Source organism: Phocoena phocoena, chromosome 2, assembly GCF_963924675.1.
Source record: "Phocoena phocoena chromosome 2, mPhoPho1.1, whole genome shotgun sequence".
NCBI lineage: Eukaryota > Metazoa > Chordata > Mammalia > Artiodactyla > Phocoenidae > Phocoena > Phocoena phocoena.
Genome location: NC_089220.1, coordinates 174,366,535 through 174,382,567, shown reverse-complemented (window position 1 = coordinate 174,382,567; position 16,033 = coordinate 174,366,535). Strand labels below are relative to the sequence as shown.

Here is a 16,033-nt window from a genome sequence, read left to right as displayed (position 1 = left end):
TTTTAATCCATGGACATACTTCTCATTTAAGTTTCTGTCAATGTCTCTTAATAAAAGTTTTGTAATCTTGCCCATCTCTTTGCCCTCAGTATCTTTTGCCACTTTGTAAACAGTACACATTTAAAATTTTGAGAGTCAATTATACGTTCCTCCCTTTTCAGTTGGCTTATTGCCTGAACCCTTAGGACTTAATTTAAAAAGCCACTTTCTCTGCAAGGCCTCCCTTGATCCCTACACTGGATTAGCCCCTACTTAATCAGACTTTTTATATGTTCATTATATTAACTGTTCAGCTGTCTGTCCTCAGTCATCTTCTGTCTTTGATCGTAAGCTCCATGCATTAGGTGCGGCATCCGGCTGCACGCTGCTACTCCCCAGTGCGTAAGGCACTCACGTGTGCGTGAGATGGGCGCAGCCACCCTTGCTCTCAAGGGGTAGCGAGCACGTTACGGTGACTAGGCCTGCAAGCCCGTCCTGGGTAGAGGAGAAGGTACGTTTGAAAAGACTGGGCTCAGGTTGCTGAATTCTAATAGGAGTCACGTAAGGTTTCTGTGCAGGGGAGGATTATAAAAGTGACATCAGGAAGTTTCATACAGTAGTGGCATTAACAATGCATTGGTGGGGGATGAGATGAAGCAAGGAAAACTGTTTAGGAGGTTACTCTTAATATCAACATTTAAAGGCCTGCCCACGGTTTCAGGAATAAATGGAAAGAAAGGGACAAGGTTCAGAAATATCACACAGTATTACAAACTGCAAAGGAAGAATTCACATCTAGATTGGTAAATAATTTGCTAGAAGAGGTAAAAGGTGGAGGCAGAAGAGTTAAAGAATACTCAGATTCCAAATCTGGGCGATTTGAACTGGGTGAATCATAAAATTTTGGAGTTTAAAAGGATACTTGGACACAATCCAGTGCAATCTCTCTATTTTTTTAAGTAGAAAAACTGAGACTCACAGAAGGAGAACACCTTGATACAATCACAAACCTTATTAATAATGAAGCATCACCTATAAAGTCTCTGAAAGACATCTCCATCTCTACTAAAGCCAGTGATTCCCAAACTTTTTTTATCTCCATTTAGTTTAAAACCTGTATTACATACTCCCGTAAGTATTCACTTTCATTTCACTTCTGTCACTGATACATGATCCTTAATCAGGAACCATGTCCCCATATGGTGAGGGGGTGAGAGTACAGTCTAAGAAAGTACAGCTTCTAGTTGTTTATTACTGCTCTTACAAACACAGCTTCAGAATGTAAATGCGAGGTTCTTTTTGGTTGTAATACACATGGGAGGAAATTTTCCAGGAACGTGAGGGTACTCCGAGTAGAAAGGTCACTAGGAAAGAAAAAGTACAACTGACAAGACGGCAGCTTCATGCATCTCACCATTTTGCTCAGGATCTGTTTCCACCAAATAGGCTGATTTCCAAAGCATTCACTCCATGAATAAATACTACATACTAGGCACAGTTAGACCGTCCCTACCTCCTGAGCTATTTTCTTTTTGAACCAATGCCTCATGTGAAAGTTACGTGAAATCTACTGGTGGCAAAACCCTATAAATGACAATGTTAAATCGCTCATCAGCCCCTGGGAATTGCTAAACTAATCACTGTCTTTCCTACCTCTTTCAAAATATGTATTTTTGAAAAGTATTGTTTTAAATATAAATTGGAAACTAGATATATAATAACCAGTTAGAAAGCCAAGAAACAAGAGAAGCAGCTCTAAAGTTAAAAAAACATTTCCTGAGTCACACACATACCTGATTACTGACAGTGCTGCTAAGAACTTTGACCCACTCACTGATGACAGCATCATTATCAGACTGGATCAGCAGCTCTGTTCCTTGACGGGTTTTCAGCTTTAGAGATAAGAAGGAAAAAAAAAAAAAGCATGGTTAGTGCTTTCAATGAAGTAAATAAATACATTTAATTCAAAGTCTGCAAAACCACCAGAAGATTGGATGCCATATATCGTATTAATAGTGGAAAGGTTACAGTACTCCACAGCGATGGAATTATCTTTTATTTTAGTATAAAAGAATACCAGCTGGATAATTTTACAAAACATGACTTTTTCTCACAGTAAATTCTCAATGAACACCTAATAATTTAGGATCCCAAACTCCGTCACACAAACAACATAAAACTTGCTGGAATCTAGAATACTTTATCATTAAAAAATAAGTTCAAGTACCTACGCCGCGCATTTTAAATGAGAATTGAAACATAATTCGTTAAGAAATAAAATCTATAATATTTTAACATAAGTTTGAGAATTTCTCTCTCTGGTTAAAAAAATATATATAGAAAGAGAATATACAAGAGTTAGACTTTCAATATTGACTATTTAATAGGAAATTATACATCACAAGCCTTCTGGACAGAAACATCACTAAATTGTAAAATCGTGAACTAACTAAAGTAAGGACACGATATATGATTCTACATGAACGCAATAACCCATTTATGTATGATCTCCTGGGTTCAAAGTTTCTCACACCTGACTGAGGAAGAATTTTGAGGTATTTATAGAAATCATTCCTTCTATTTTCTGTTTGGTAAGTGTCTGATTTTCATTTTTCCTAGAGGAACATATGGCAATGTTTCCCAAACAACATTCTGAGATATATTCCTCAAACAGCTCCTGGAGTAATGTTTTAAAAGGCATTCCTCAAAAAAATAAAGAACTCATTATGTGATGTTAATTTGGGAAGTGCTAGATTGAAAAGAGCTAAACAAGACTCTATCCTTCAAGACTTCTCAGAGTTTTGCTATTCCAGGGTGCACCGTGACTTCCTAACAGAGGAATAAAAGATATACTTTTTCCCAAATTTATTTGACCATGGGACCTTCTTCATTCTGGAATGAAACAAGGCTACCTCAGGTAACAGTGACTTCCTTTCCTGCATTTCTTCTAGAAAGTGGGCCAAGATACTCCGTTAGAGGGTCTCACTTTGTAAAAGTAAGGAAAAGCATGCAGTCTCTTTGCTTGAAAATTTTTTTAATAATCTAGCGGGGGAATAATTTACAGATGAGGAAAGCTCCAGGTACATGAGAACAAGTGCTACATTAAAAGCATAAAGCAGCAGCATCTGTGCTGTGGTAATGTTTCTTGTGGGTCTTGGAAGAGAGGGAACATCTGACACGGAGAGACTAGCAGCCGTTGGTATTAAAGGCAGATCCATCAGGAGTGAAAACCATCAAGATAGGAAAACCCGGGCTCCACTTGGGAAATATCAACTGTTCTAATCTGCCTAGATGACAAGTAGGAAAGCCCTGAGACAGGAGAGATTCTTTGCAAAGACAGTCCGAGCGCCCTCTGCCCTCTGCATACGCAGCCCTGTGCCGTGTTGCTGCCCCTCAACCAGCGGGCGGGCCGTGCTTTAAGCCACAGAACACACTGCTGTTTGGCTCTTACATCTGGTCCCCAAGAAGCCTTGCGGCTCCCACTCTGGCCCCCCCTGGAACCCTGACATGTAAAGAAGCCTGAGGTCACCTCCTTCAGGAGGAGAGACGGTGACCAGGAGCCCAGCCAACAGCTGGCACCAACCCGGAGCGGGGAAGTAGACTGTCCAGCCCCAGTCAGGCCACTGGATGACTGAAGCCGGGTGACTGGTCCCGGGTGGGACCAGAAGAACCATTCAGCTCCGCACAGGCCAAACCAAACAAGCAAAACGGTTCTTTCCTCAGGCTACTAAGTGTGGGGATGGTCTGTTAGGCAGCAATAAGTAACTGATACAGGATCGTGCATTACCGCGGAGGGCTTTTAATGACAAATAGGAAAGTTTTAATTTCTTTTTTAATATTAGATTTGGTAGGCAAAGGGAACCACACCCTTTTATTGTTGCTGGGCAAAGGCACGACTTGTGGAACAAAGGCTTGTAATACATCTTCGGAGATCCAGTGACTTATGCAAATGAAGCCAGATCTTTACACCAGCTTTTTTCCTTAAATTATGAATCAAAGTAACTTAATGACTAACTTTGCCTTAACTAGTCACACTGAAAGACCATTTCCCGAAATAACTCAAAACAGAACATGAAGTTCCTATGGTTAATAATGTGGATTATACTTAGAGAATAATTTATTACCTCAAATACATTCTTTTTGCTGGATTTATCCTTTGAAGCCATCTCAATCGTTGCCCCCTTAAGGTCCACCGTGAACTCTGGTTTGGACTGATTACTCCCAAACTTCGTTTTAGAAAAAAGGAAAAACCTTTATGTTATATTCATGTACATGTGTGTATCCAAAAAGAATACGGCCAATTTTATATTGTTAACAATAAATCAAAAAGGTGGTCACCTCAAATTCCTCTTCTCTTTTCGTATTATAAAATAACAATTCCTACTTTAAGTTGAAATTGAAAAATGTAAGACATGATTATATATAGTTCATAGAAAAGGAAACAAAATGGCTCAACCTCCATCATTATGAGAAAAATACAAAATAAAGCCACAGTAAAATCTCTTTTCACCCATTGGTGCAAAAACAACAAAAGTTCGATGAAAAACTGCACTGGTGAGGCCACAGAGTGACAGGCCCTCATGTGCAAGTAGGATATAGATGAGAACTCCTAGAGAAGAAAAGTGCTCATACTATATTTACAAATTTATAAGACACGTATCCCTTGGCTTAACAATTCTATTTTTTGGAATTTATTCTAAACTATCTATGACTAGGTAAAATGATGTGTTCAAATGGCGATATTCTTATATACGTATAAATAATATCTGGCAGAAAAACAAGTTCTTTTCCACCTAATAAATATTCTCTAAACCTGATTTCGTGCTTTCAAGGGTTATTTTCTTATCAACTATTTATGCTGTCAGCAACTAACAAAAACTTGTAAAAACAACATCCTAAGTCCCATATTCTTCTATTCAGCCTTTGTTAGAAATAAAAACTAGAGCCAGGTGCTCTAAAGCCCCAGCAATTCAATGAGGAACCATGAACAGAAGAGGAAAACAGGTGACATGGGTGGTTCGGGAAGCAACAGCACTCAGCTATTATATTTTGTTAACCAGACAAGGGAAAGGTTAGAAAAGATCTGAAAATTTATGCTAAATATAGACCTACTCTGTATCTTGCCCTCATACCTTAAATTTCTGCTTAGTCTGTTAACTGAGAATAGAAAATAGCATTCCTGTGTTAGTGCAGGGTTTGGGGGTCTTAAAATCTTTAAGGGCTGATGAATTGTAATCTTTAAGGTCATAAAGATTTGTTACAGGAAATTTCATTTGCTAAAATATTTTCAAATTACGTTTGTCATTGGAAATGGATCTTACCCCCCAATCCTGTGGTAACTTACCACTATTCGTAACATTAATGACTACTTCGTAGTTTCACATTTAAAAATTGTTTTGACTTCATCTGTTCCCGTTTACTTCATCTTTTCAGTGTGGACTTAAATAATATACTTGTTATAACTAAACAAAACTTAGGATGTTAAATTGAATTTATTAGTGGAATCAAAACAAAATTTAGGGTATTTCATGGAATTTTATTAGTGGCATCATAATAAAATTCACAACAAAAATTTCAACAATTCTACAAAGCCTTTGCCTTCCTTAGTACCATCTGTCATTCAAAAGACATGTAATTAACCATAAAGCTATGATGGGCACAGATAACTTTCTGAGCAAATTTGATATATCTCAAAAGTCACAAAACTTAAATGGACACATTTAACAAAATGACAGAAATCAACTTAATTTAACTTGTCATCATGACATGCTCTGTAGATAGTTAGCTATAAGGTAAGATATAAGTAGCCAACCAAGTAAGTTATAGCAACCAAATACAAATATCAATACAATCACATAACATGGAATGCTATAGAAATGCTTCAATGCGGTTGGCAAAATTTTGGGTTTGTTATCCATTATTTCTCAAAATCTAGTCCTGCTTTTCTCTACTGTAATCATCGCTCCAATGCATTCATGGCAAAGAAAACAGAACTACCGTGGCAAAGGACATGCAACAAGAAAACATACAGTGACAGCGGACACAGGAGCAGATTTTACATATGCGACAGCAGGCCGGCGGCTGACAGAGTTTGTCCAAGAAGAAAGCAGCGAGAGCAGGAGCTCAGAGACTGAGCCCCGCCGGCAGAATGACTTGATGGGAAAAGGGAAGAAAATGACGATGTCACTACAGTGCACAATGGCAAAATGACGCACGTACAAGAGAAAACCATAACGGAACCAGAGAGGACGAAAACAGGACTCCGTAAGCAGGTAACACAGGCCAAGCTGCATCTCCAAAATATTTTTCAAAGGCCCTAGAATTTATCTCAGAGTATCTTCTGACTTCTGAATTTATTCTATAAATTCATGTTTTATTTTTAAGATGAATGCTCTATACAACTTACTTTAAGCTAACTTGTTTTCCCGTATACTCACAATGGAAGCCTTGGGGGAATGGAGAGGACTCCCCGAGCCCCTCCTATGGCCTGCGGGCCTTGTCCTCTGGTCCCTGTCTGCGTCCTCTCTCGGGAGAGGCCCTGCCACCCAGCTTGCCCTCCCCTTCCTCTAGGACAGTGGATCTCAACCAGAGGCGATTCTGCCACTTGGGAACATCTGGCAATGTCTGGAGACGCTTTCAGTTGGGGGTGGGGTGCTGCTGTTACCTGCTGAACCCCCCAATGCATAAGACAGTCCCCACAACAAAATATTATCTGGTCCAAAGAAGCTGCTATTTTTAGAAATTTGAAAGCATCGTATAAATGAATTTGAACAACTACCAATATCTGTGGGGTGACTTTTGAAATACTCAAGGAACATGAGTATTTAAATCTGCAGTGAACACAGTGTATGTCGTGTCGTCTTGTGACTGTACACGTGCTGGGCCCCCTGTTACAGTGTAAGCTCTGAAGACGGGGCTCACGTTACTCACTTCTGAACCCCCAAGCCTAACACCAGGCCCAGAACAGGGCAGGCTTTTATGTCTGCTGAACAAATGAGGTGAAGGAAGTAAGAAAAGAGAAAGTATAATTTAAGTTACTGATACAACAACCCAGGAGATAACTAATATTTTCCGGAAAACAAGTGACGTCTACCTGTCCCGAGGAGAAGGAAAGGCTCGGTGGCTTCTGGATGATACAGCGTTGGTGTAAAATTATCTTACAGTGGAGCTGCGCGTGGCATATGCACATTTCATTTACTCAGTTTTTACTACCCATGAAACCAAAAATAAACACAAAGCATGAATGGTTTTCTAAAAACAGAGCTTCAAACAGTATGGATGGTTTTACTCAGCATCCCATCGATGAGTATATGCCCTGGAGTAGACTGTAAGATTTGAACTGCCTATTTCTTCCAGGGGATCTCGGTATAGGTTTTTGCACCAAGTGTGAAACTAATCTGTAAAGAACCATACTTCTCCAGCATGGCCCCGGAACAAACCACCTGAACCCAACTGAAGGAAAAGCAATCTCTTCTAACATCAAAGGAAAAAACTGGCTCTGCGAGAGACTGACTTCTCACAGCATCTTCCTGAGAGACACTCAAGGAAATTTTCACTACAGGTGATTTTTGTCCTTTGGGCTTTATGTGTTAGCCTCAGGTTAGGCGGGATTTCACTGCATAAACAGGATAACATTTTACCTACGAAAGATCTAGCTGGTGACCGAGCAGGGAAACAAAGCTAGGATTCTTTCAAACCCTTTTTGAACAATCCTAATTACTGAGTTAATTAAGAAGCATCTTGCATATTTCATCAATTTTTAATATTCATAAGTGTTGTATATGCCAAAATATATTACACATACTTACACACTTTTTATTTGAATAATCTTACTAGCTTTTACTTAGGCCACTTAAATTAGTTTTCGTTCCCTTAATATGTGTTACATGTGGGAAGAAAAAGCAAGGCAGTTTGAGATTTTTTAATTAGCCATAAAATAAAAATTAAGAATTGACTGTATAGCCAAGCATTTTATCATATCTGTTTAGTTTTTAAGACTATAAAACACCGTGTGACTATATTTTATTTAATTATACCAACCTGAAATGATTACCATAATGTACTGTATTATTAACAACATATTAATAAAACTTCATTTAAAGGCAAAAATTCAAAGAGTGAATCTCTAAAGTTAAAACTCCATTAAGAATTCTCCAATTTCAAAATTGGCTAGCTCAGTGAATTTTAAGCTACGCTTCTGCTATTACCACATGGTAATGCTATAACACAACTTTAGCTGATAAACAGAAATACCCCACACCCTCGGTCGGCATTAGTTTTAATCATGAGTTCTGAATTATGTAAGGTCCTCAAGAGACCTTCATAAAATGCAACCAGACTGTACTAATGGTTCTGTGCCAGGGTATTCACTTAACATCTTCAAATTTTTTTTAAAAATTTCATTTTCTTTAAATCACATACATATCTGCCTACCTCAATGATGCCTCACTTACCACAATGATCTATGTACTTGCTTTATCTGTATATAACACAACCTTCAATCTTTAGGGGTCAGTAATTATCAAATAAATGACCATTATCCAGCTTTCTTCAGGAACTTTTTTGTTATTTTAATCTCTAATTGCTTCTCCATTCCTTTTCTTTCATTCACTTCACTCAGTTTCAAATAAAAGTTGAGCCACAAGTAGGAAGAAGAGATAACTGCATCTTCTTCTAGAAATGCATTAATATAAACAAGAAAGTATCATATGCTTCACCTCAGGGGAAAAAGGAGAAACAGCTATCAATTTACTGTAAAACAAGTCAAACAAAAATTTCAGTCTTTTAATCTGGAAAGCATATCACAGGTCAGTTCCACTGTACTGGCTGACCAGAGAGGAAATCAAAGCATCAGTGAAGCAGAAGAGAAGAAACATTCCAGAAAGTTCATATTCATGCTCAATCCAGCAGATTTTGGGGGCTGCCATATAGGAGTGTTTGAGGACTAATGTGCTCTGTGGCACTCCTGGCTCAGAACAATGTTACGTGGCTGCACTATAAATGTGGAGGACTAAAATTTGCTCGAATTTTACAAATGGATTTCTCTTCTATCAAACGTAAAGTCAGTAGGTCCTGTTAATTTTAAATCAACTCCATAAGTGTAAGAAATACTGGTTAAGGCAGGATATAAAGCAGACTAAAAACATTAGATTAATTTCATTTTAAAACCTTTTTGGAAATACCCAGAGCATGGACTCTGGAGCCAAAAAGGTACCCAGATCTGTCACTTAGTAGCTGTAAGACCTTGAGCGAGGCACCGAACTGTTTTATCCTTCATTTTCTCATCTCCAACAGGGGGAGAGGGAATGATAAACAGTACTCTCCCAGAGTTAAGAGGATAATATATATACTATCCTCTACACTTAGAACAGTACCTAATATATTTTCAGCATTCAAAAAATGTTAGCTATTATGATATGTCACAGACTATAATTTTTGGTATTTGTATTACAAATAACCAAGGAGTAACGATAGTAAACACTCAAATATACAAAAAGCTTCAAAGTCCCACAGGTAATGGTGACATTTCTTTTTCTTCTCAAAGCTGGCTGATGTCATATATAGACATGGAAACCTGACTAGTATCCAAGGGTCAGATCACAATTCAAGGTGGGGCTTGTCACATGACTGCTTATTTTCTGACTAAATATCTGAAAGAGCCAAGTCACAGACACAGGAAAGCTTTGGCATCCTGAAAACAGACCAAGAAACAGATCTGTGCTCTAATGCCCAAGTAGTAAGGTCACCTTTCAGTTCAATGCATAAAATATAATTGGTTGGTTTTAACAATATGAGTCAGACTTTTCTAAGTAGCCCTTTTCTTTCTCTTGGGAGTCAAAATGCATCTTTAACTAAGAAAACCTCATTTACTCTTATTTGCAAGCCAGCGGTAGCTGGGAGGACTCTGGAATACTTCGTGAAGTTCAGGTGCAACACCACCCACGTAATTTAAATGTAGAAAGCCTCCGAAGAAAAGAAATACTTGCCCAACTTGTGCTACTTCCTTGAGTTTTGGTAAACAGTAAAGATGAACCCTGCAACACGGCCCAAGAAGACAACCAGTTCTTTCTGTAATGATAAAGACGGCCAATTAAAGCTCCATATCCAGTTTTTCCCACCAAATTTAAAAACTTAAAACCTACTTAGCTGTTATCAATGTTGTCCACAATTTACAGTCATACTGACATTCTAATTGTTTTTGTTGGGGATATAATTCTAATGGAAATTACAATCATTTTATGGTCCCAAAACTAATGAAGTCAATGAGAGACGTAAGTTATCAGAATAACTACACACCTAACTGTGTGCACATGGGGGTAATCCAGCACATTTGTGATCAAGGGCACTAATTTAGAGTCACATGAACTGAACACTGCATTTGGCAAGAATTCTTATTCACAATTAAAAATTCGACAAACATGCTCATCTTACCTAATTCTCTGTAGATACAGATTGTTTTATATCTTAGTTATCTTCCTTCCCTCAATAAGGCTACACCAGGTAAGCGGTAGATCGTATAAATTACATGCTGGTTGATAACTAAGGTTACTATTACTAAAATGAGGCTTTTAAAAAATCTTTCCTAAATTACAAAACCAACACACATACTATATCAAAACTCTGAACGTAGAAATGTATACAGAAAAAGGCCCCATTTCTTCTTCAACCGCCTCTCCAGAGGTAACCAGTGTTTACGTTGTAAGGCAATTTAATTGCTGGCAGGCTAAAACGAACGTCAAACGTATCTTCCACAGGAATTGATTAAGGCTCGCCTTATGGCCAAACATGTGGCCAGTTTTGTGAAAACTTTACAGGCACTCAAAAGGTTTATTCTCCATATTCAGAATGTAGAATTTAATACCTACCAATTAGACCTACTCGATTATTTTACGACTTTTTATGTCCACTTGAACTTGAAAAGTGAAATAAAGTTTACTCCTACCGAATCTCTATTTTTCCTTTTATTTCCTGTTGTTTCGCTTACGGTCATTAACACTACTTACTCAGTGAACGGCTGTTTCTAACGATGAGATCTTCACTGTGGGTTGATCCACAGTGCTTTATCATTTCAAAGATGCTTAGTGCCTCCCCCGAGTTGAACCTGTCTGCTGTTGAGATCCCTATTCCTGCTTTACCTTTTACGCCCTTGATATGCGTCATTTGTTTTAGCTTTTCGGAGTCGTTTCTCAGGTGTCTCTTTTGTATGCAATGTTGACCTGGGCTTTGCTTTGGGCTCCAGTCTGAGCACCTTTTGCCTTCAGCGGATGGATGTAGTGCATTTACACTTACTTACACTCATACGACACATATGTTTGGTACCTGTTCTGTCATCATTTTATAATGTTTTCATTTTATTTTATTATTTTGTTTTGTGTGGACCTCAAGATATTTTGGAAGGATTTGTTTTCATTGGTAAATTTATTTTATATTTCTTTAGATAATATCTAACTTCTCTATGCTGAAAAATGCTAAAATATATTCCCACTTTAAAAAATATATATATATGTATTTCCACTTTAAATTAACTTTTTGAGTTCAATTTTCAAAATAAAAAAACCTGTAGAATGTATATCTCAGAACAAATATTGAATATTTGGATGATGAATGAATGACAGTATCCAAATGTTGAGTTGCAGGTAGAATTAGTCACACCTTTTTCATGGAACCAATTTTCTCCTGAACAGACAACTGACGGATACACTGATTATTTAGACTTGACTACTCGGCAGGTAGACATTATCTCAAAAATAAATGAAGTGAGCCTTTTATTTCAAGGAAAATAAATGATAGTATATGTTCACAATAACAAAGCTTTCAAACAGAAAGCAGACTTTCGGAAAACTTGGCACATCTGCCACTGCGAGGCTGACAATATTCCAGAACTTAGTGACTCTGATGATGATATTACTGATTTATGATTCTTTGGTATTATAAAATAAAATGTGCCAACATTTGAAAATCGGCAAACTTAGTAAACCAGTATTTTCCAAATGACCTACAAGATGCTACAAAACCAAGCATAGGCAAAGATTCATTCACAATGCAACACAGGCCCACGGATTTTAATGTAACTGAGTACTGAAAGTTCAAGGATAGTTTTTCAGAATCTTCATTGCAACTAACACTTTTGGCGTTTTGGTGTAGCAGAAAAATACACACAATTATCTGAGAAGGCTATTAAAATATTCCTCCCTTTTCCAACTTTATCTATGTAAAGGAGCATTTTCTTTATATACTTCAACCAAAATAATATGTTGCAACAGACTGACTGCAAGCAGAGATGAGAATCCAGGTGTCTTCCATTAAGCCAAATAGTAAAGATTTCTGAAAACATAAAACAATGCCATGCTTCTCATGGAAGTTTTCTGCATGAGAAAATACAGGGGGTTTTCTTCATAAAAGATGTTATTCATGTTAACATGTAACAGGTTATTAGTTTTAAAAGCGTTAATAGAGATTCTTAAAATTTCTCAGTTTTAATTTTTTACAGTAAATAATTCTAGATAAACTACATAGACAAAAGTTCTTTGCGCTAACCAATAATTTTTAAGAGTTTAGAGAGGTCCTCAGAACAAAATGTTTGATAAACACTAAAATACAGGAAATTAAAATACCACTGTGCTCAGCTCTATATAAATAAATTTGAATATAATGAAACGGATGATATTCTTAGGAGAAGTATTCCAAAAAGCATTCCAAAGTAAGTAGAAAATCTAAAAAACTAATTATCGCAGGAAAAATGACAGCAATGAAAACAGGGAAAGTGGCCAAATACCTACCTGCACTACATATGCCCAAAAGGGAGAAAAGAAAAAAAAGATCCAATTCACATGACTTCTACCAAGGAACAGCTTCAGGAACAGGTAATTGCAGTATTTGTAAAGCTATTTCAAAGCACTTAAAAGAAAAACGTCCAAGTACCAAAATCTGACAAAGTCCAATTAAAGCAAATCTAAAAAACTCAACTACATGTAAATTTTAAACTCTTTCTTAAACAACAGACTGATCTCACTTTGGCTATAAAACCCTAGCATTTCAGCGGTTTTTTAAAACTGGGGAAAATGGAACTTACCTTACAAAGAGTTAATTTCCTTAATTTATTAACCAAAAAAAACCAACAACCCAACAGAAAAAGAGACAAAGGGTATAAACTGATAATTCGAGGACAACAACGAAAAAGAAATATAAATGGCTTGTGGTACTCTACCCCACTAAAAAGAAACGTAAGTAAAAACACCATTTTCTCTCAAATCTCTATTAGCAAAGATCAAAGAGTTTGACAACTTACTGAATGGGCAAAGGCATGGAGAAATCCAAGGCTCCTGAGGTTGGAACTGACTGAGGGCCTTAGGGCACAATTTGGAATTGTATGAAAATGTCCAACTGCATATGGCCTAGCAACTCCACTTTCATAAAATATGTTCTACAGGCATATCTACATACTTGCAAAATGAACCGAGCAAGACACGGAGGGTAATACTGTTTGTAATAGCAAAAAATGGAAACATCCTAAATGTCTACCAATAGACACACTTGCAAATAAATAACAGTTAAATAAACGATGAGGCAGCCATACAACATACAACTATGCAGCAGTTAGAAACTATGTGTCAGCTGTACATGCAATGAAATGCACCGTCTCCAAGATAAACCGTTAGAAGACTGTGCTAAAAATATTCATCTATGCACATGTAAATGTATCTACTTTCTATCTCTGGAGGAAGACAGTACACCTCACTAGATGTAACTGGTTACCTCTGGGGAGGGAAACTGATGGCTGGTGACCGACTTTTGACTACATGTTTTGTGTATGTTTGTATTTTGCCATGTGCATTTATCACTTATTGAAAAAAAATTTTAATAAAGCTAATGCCTGCTCAGAATCCTCTGCCTTATCACCTCTGAATTTAATCTTACCTTTAGAAATAGGTCAAGACAAAGAAAAATTTTCCTCTACTTCCTGACAATCTTATATCCATCATATTAGAAAACACATTTGAAATTCTTTGAACCTGTTAATCACTTCTACTAGAATATAATTATATTCAGTTTTTACTTATATCAATCAGATGAAACACGTGAGAACATTAATGATCTGTGTACTTACCGAACCTTTTTCCCATTTTCAGTAATTTTTGTTACATTTAATAATCCATATTTCTCTTGACCCTATGATATGGAACAGAGGTATTACTGTTTATAGATCATTCATACAGACAGTGAAGTCCAAATTCTTACATAGGACTGAATCAAAATGATCTGGTACTCTACATATTAGCTTAAAAGAGAAGATCAGTCAGTGTGTAATATGGTTAGTTCTAGACTACATTAAGAATATAATTTCCTAATACTTCTGTAAAGATTTTTTCAGTTATTTTTGTAATTAAACACTTGGTCTGGGCTTCCCTGGTGGCGCAGTGGTTGGGAGTCTGCAAAAACAAACAAACAAAAAAAACACTTGGTCTTCTCAAGGAAGAGCAGCCATAAGGTAAAATCAAATTAAATTTCCACATGAATGCTACAAATCAGCACTGGATTCCTGTTCAAACCAAGTGATACGATGCTATAAACACCACAAAAGAGGAACTGTTTACTTTGCTGTCATTTTACAACAGTGTAGTCTGAAAATTATTTAAGATACTAGCCCACTTTGTCAGAATGTGAAAATAAGTAGGTAGAACAAATGCAGTGACTGTATTTAATAAATTACTTAAAAGTAAGTGGCACTATGCATAGAACTGGCCTTAATGTGACATAAAGAATTCAATATGTTGCTTCATTAAACATATTATCAGATGGCAAATTGGGCTCTGGACAAACTAGATCTATTAGTCAGCTGATGTAAAAAACAGCAACACAGCTTTATCATCAAACCCTAGGAAGGCAAAAGTCACTGTGCTCAAGTTGAATGTTATCTTAAAATTCTTCCAGGTGGAACTGAAGAAGCACTTTCTCATTGCTCTAGCCTTCTATAGTCAAATGAATTTCATCAAAATGCGTTTGTGCCCACAGCAATCATCCATTGGTGAGCACTGCATGAAAACGACCAAGCAGTCGATTTTACTTCAGTTAAAACACACACACACAGGAAAAAATCGTCTCAATTCAGAATTTATTTCTAACTATTTACCTCAGCTATTTTCTCAAGGTACTTTAATTAGAAAAAAAAATTCTTTCTTGTATGAGAGATAAACATAGCATTATTTTCTCACTAATGTCTAAAAGATAATATCTGAAAGTTCTGCCTGGTCTGATAATAACTCACATCTATAGACAAAGCTGACAAACTATTATGTTATTCACTTTTGTTATACTGGGAACTTGGGAAATATCCATATTACTGTAATTTTTTCACAAAGCATAGGTTGGATCTCCTTAGATATGCAAGTCTGATACATTTCATAAGCGCTCTCTGTTGCCTCTCAATAAAAATATCAATTACACGGTGGTAAGTATGCACAGGATGTTAAGTAAGAACTTTCCCAATTTACCATCAGAAGCAGGGAGGGAAAGAAAAACTTTCAACGATCCAGGAACTAAGTAACGTTAATCTGAGAGGATGGGCGCTGGGGATGTGAGCACAGGAACTGGAAGGGCGGAGGTGGGAATAAGCCTATTAAAAAACACCGAAGCTGGAACTATGCAGGGTGAAAAAGCAGAGACAGGAAGGAAATGCCAGCATCAAAACAGGAAGAAAAATGGAAGGGACAGCAGCAGTGGCAGACGGCCAAAGCCTATGGGGGAAAGAGACGCTCTGGATCAGGGATTCTTACCTGAGTCAGGGCTGGACCAACACCGCACATAATCGTGCGTGTACATGCATCACTCAAGGGAAAGGCCCAGAGCTCTCACGAAATTCTCCCAGGGACCAAGACCCAAGCACTAATGCTCTAAGCAGTAAGCACTCTAACGTGAACATAAAATAAGAACAAAATGTGCCACGTCCAAAACGTACCAATACAATGACCATTACCACGCGGTGTGCAAAGTGCTCTGAGGAAGGCATAGCTAACTCCACCTGAGAGGGGAGTAGGGAGGAAGAGAAGCTTCCCGG

At 37.3% G+C, this 16,033-nt stretch overlaps 1 protein-coding gene across 6 annotated transcripts in view; it reads right to left on the bottom strand.

Moving 5' to 3' along the window:
- The window catches only part of ARHGAP12 (Rho GTPase activating protein 12), a 90,463-nt gene that overhangs the window by 8,037 nt on the left and 66,393 nt on the right, over window positions 1-16,033 (bottom strand). For all 6 annotated transcript variants that reach the window (XM_065871117.1, XM_065871118.1, XM_065871119.1 and 3 more), the window contains 4 exons: window positions 14,087-14,148; window positions 9,966-10,047; window positions 4,104-4,205; window positions 1,773-1,871 (listed from right to left, as the gene is read on the bottom strand). In XM_065871117.1, coding sequence (XP_065727189.1) covers window positions 1,773-1,871; window positions 4,104-4,205; window positions 9,966-10,047; window positions 14,087-14,148 — 345 coding nt within the window. The remainder of the gene's footprint in view (window positions 1-1,772; window positions 1,872-4,103; window positions 4,206-9,965; window positions 10,048-14,086; window positions 14,149-16,033) is intronic.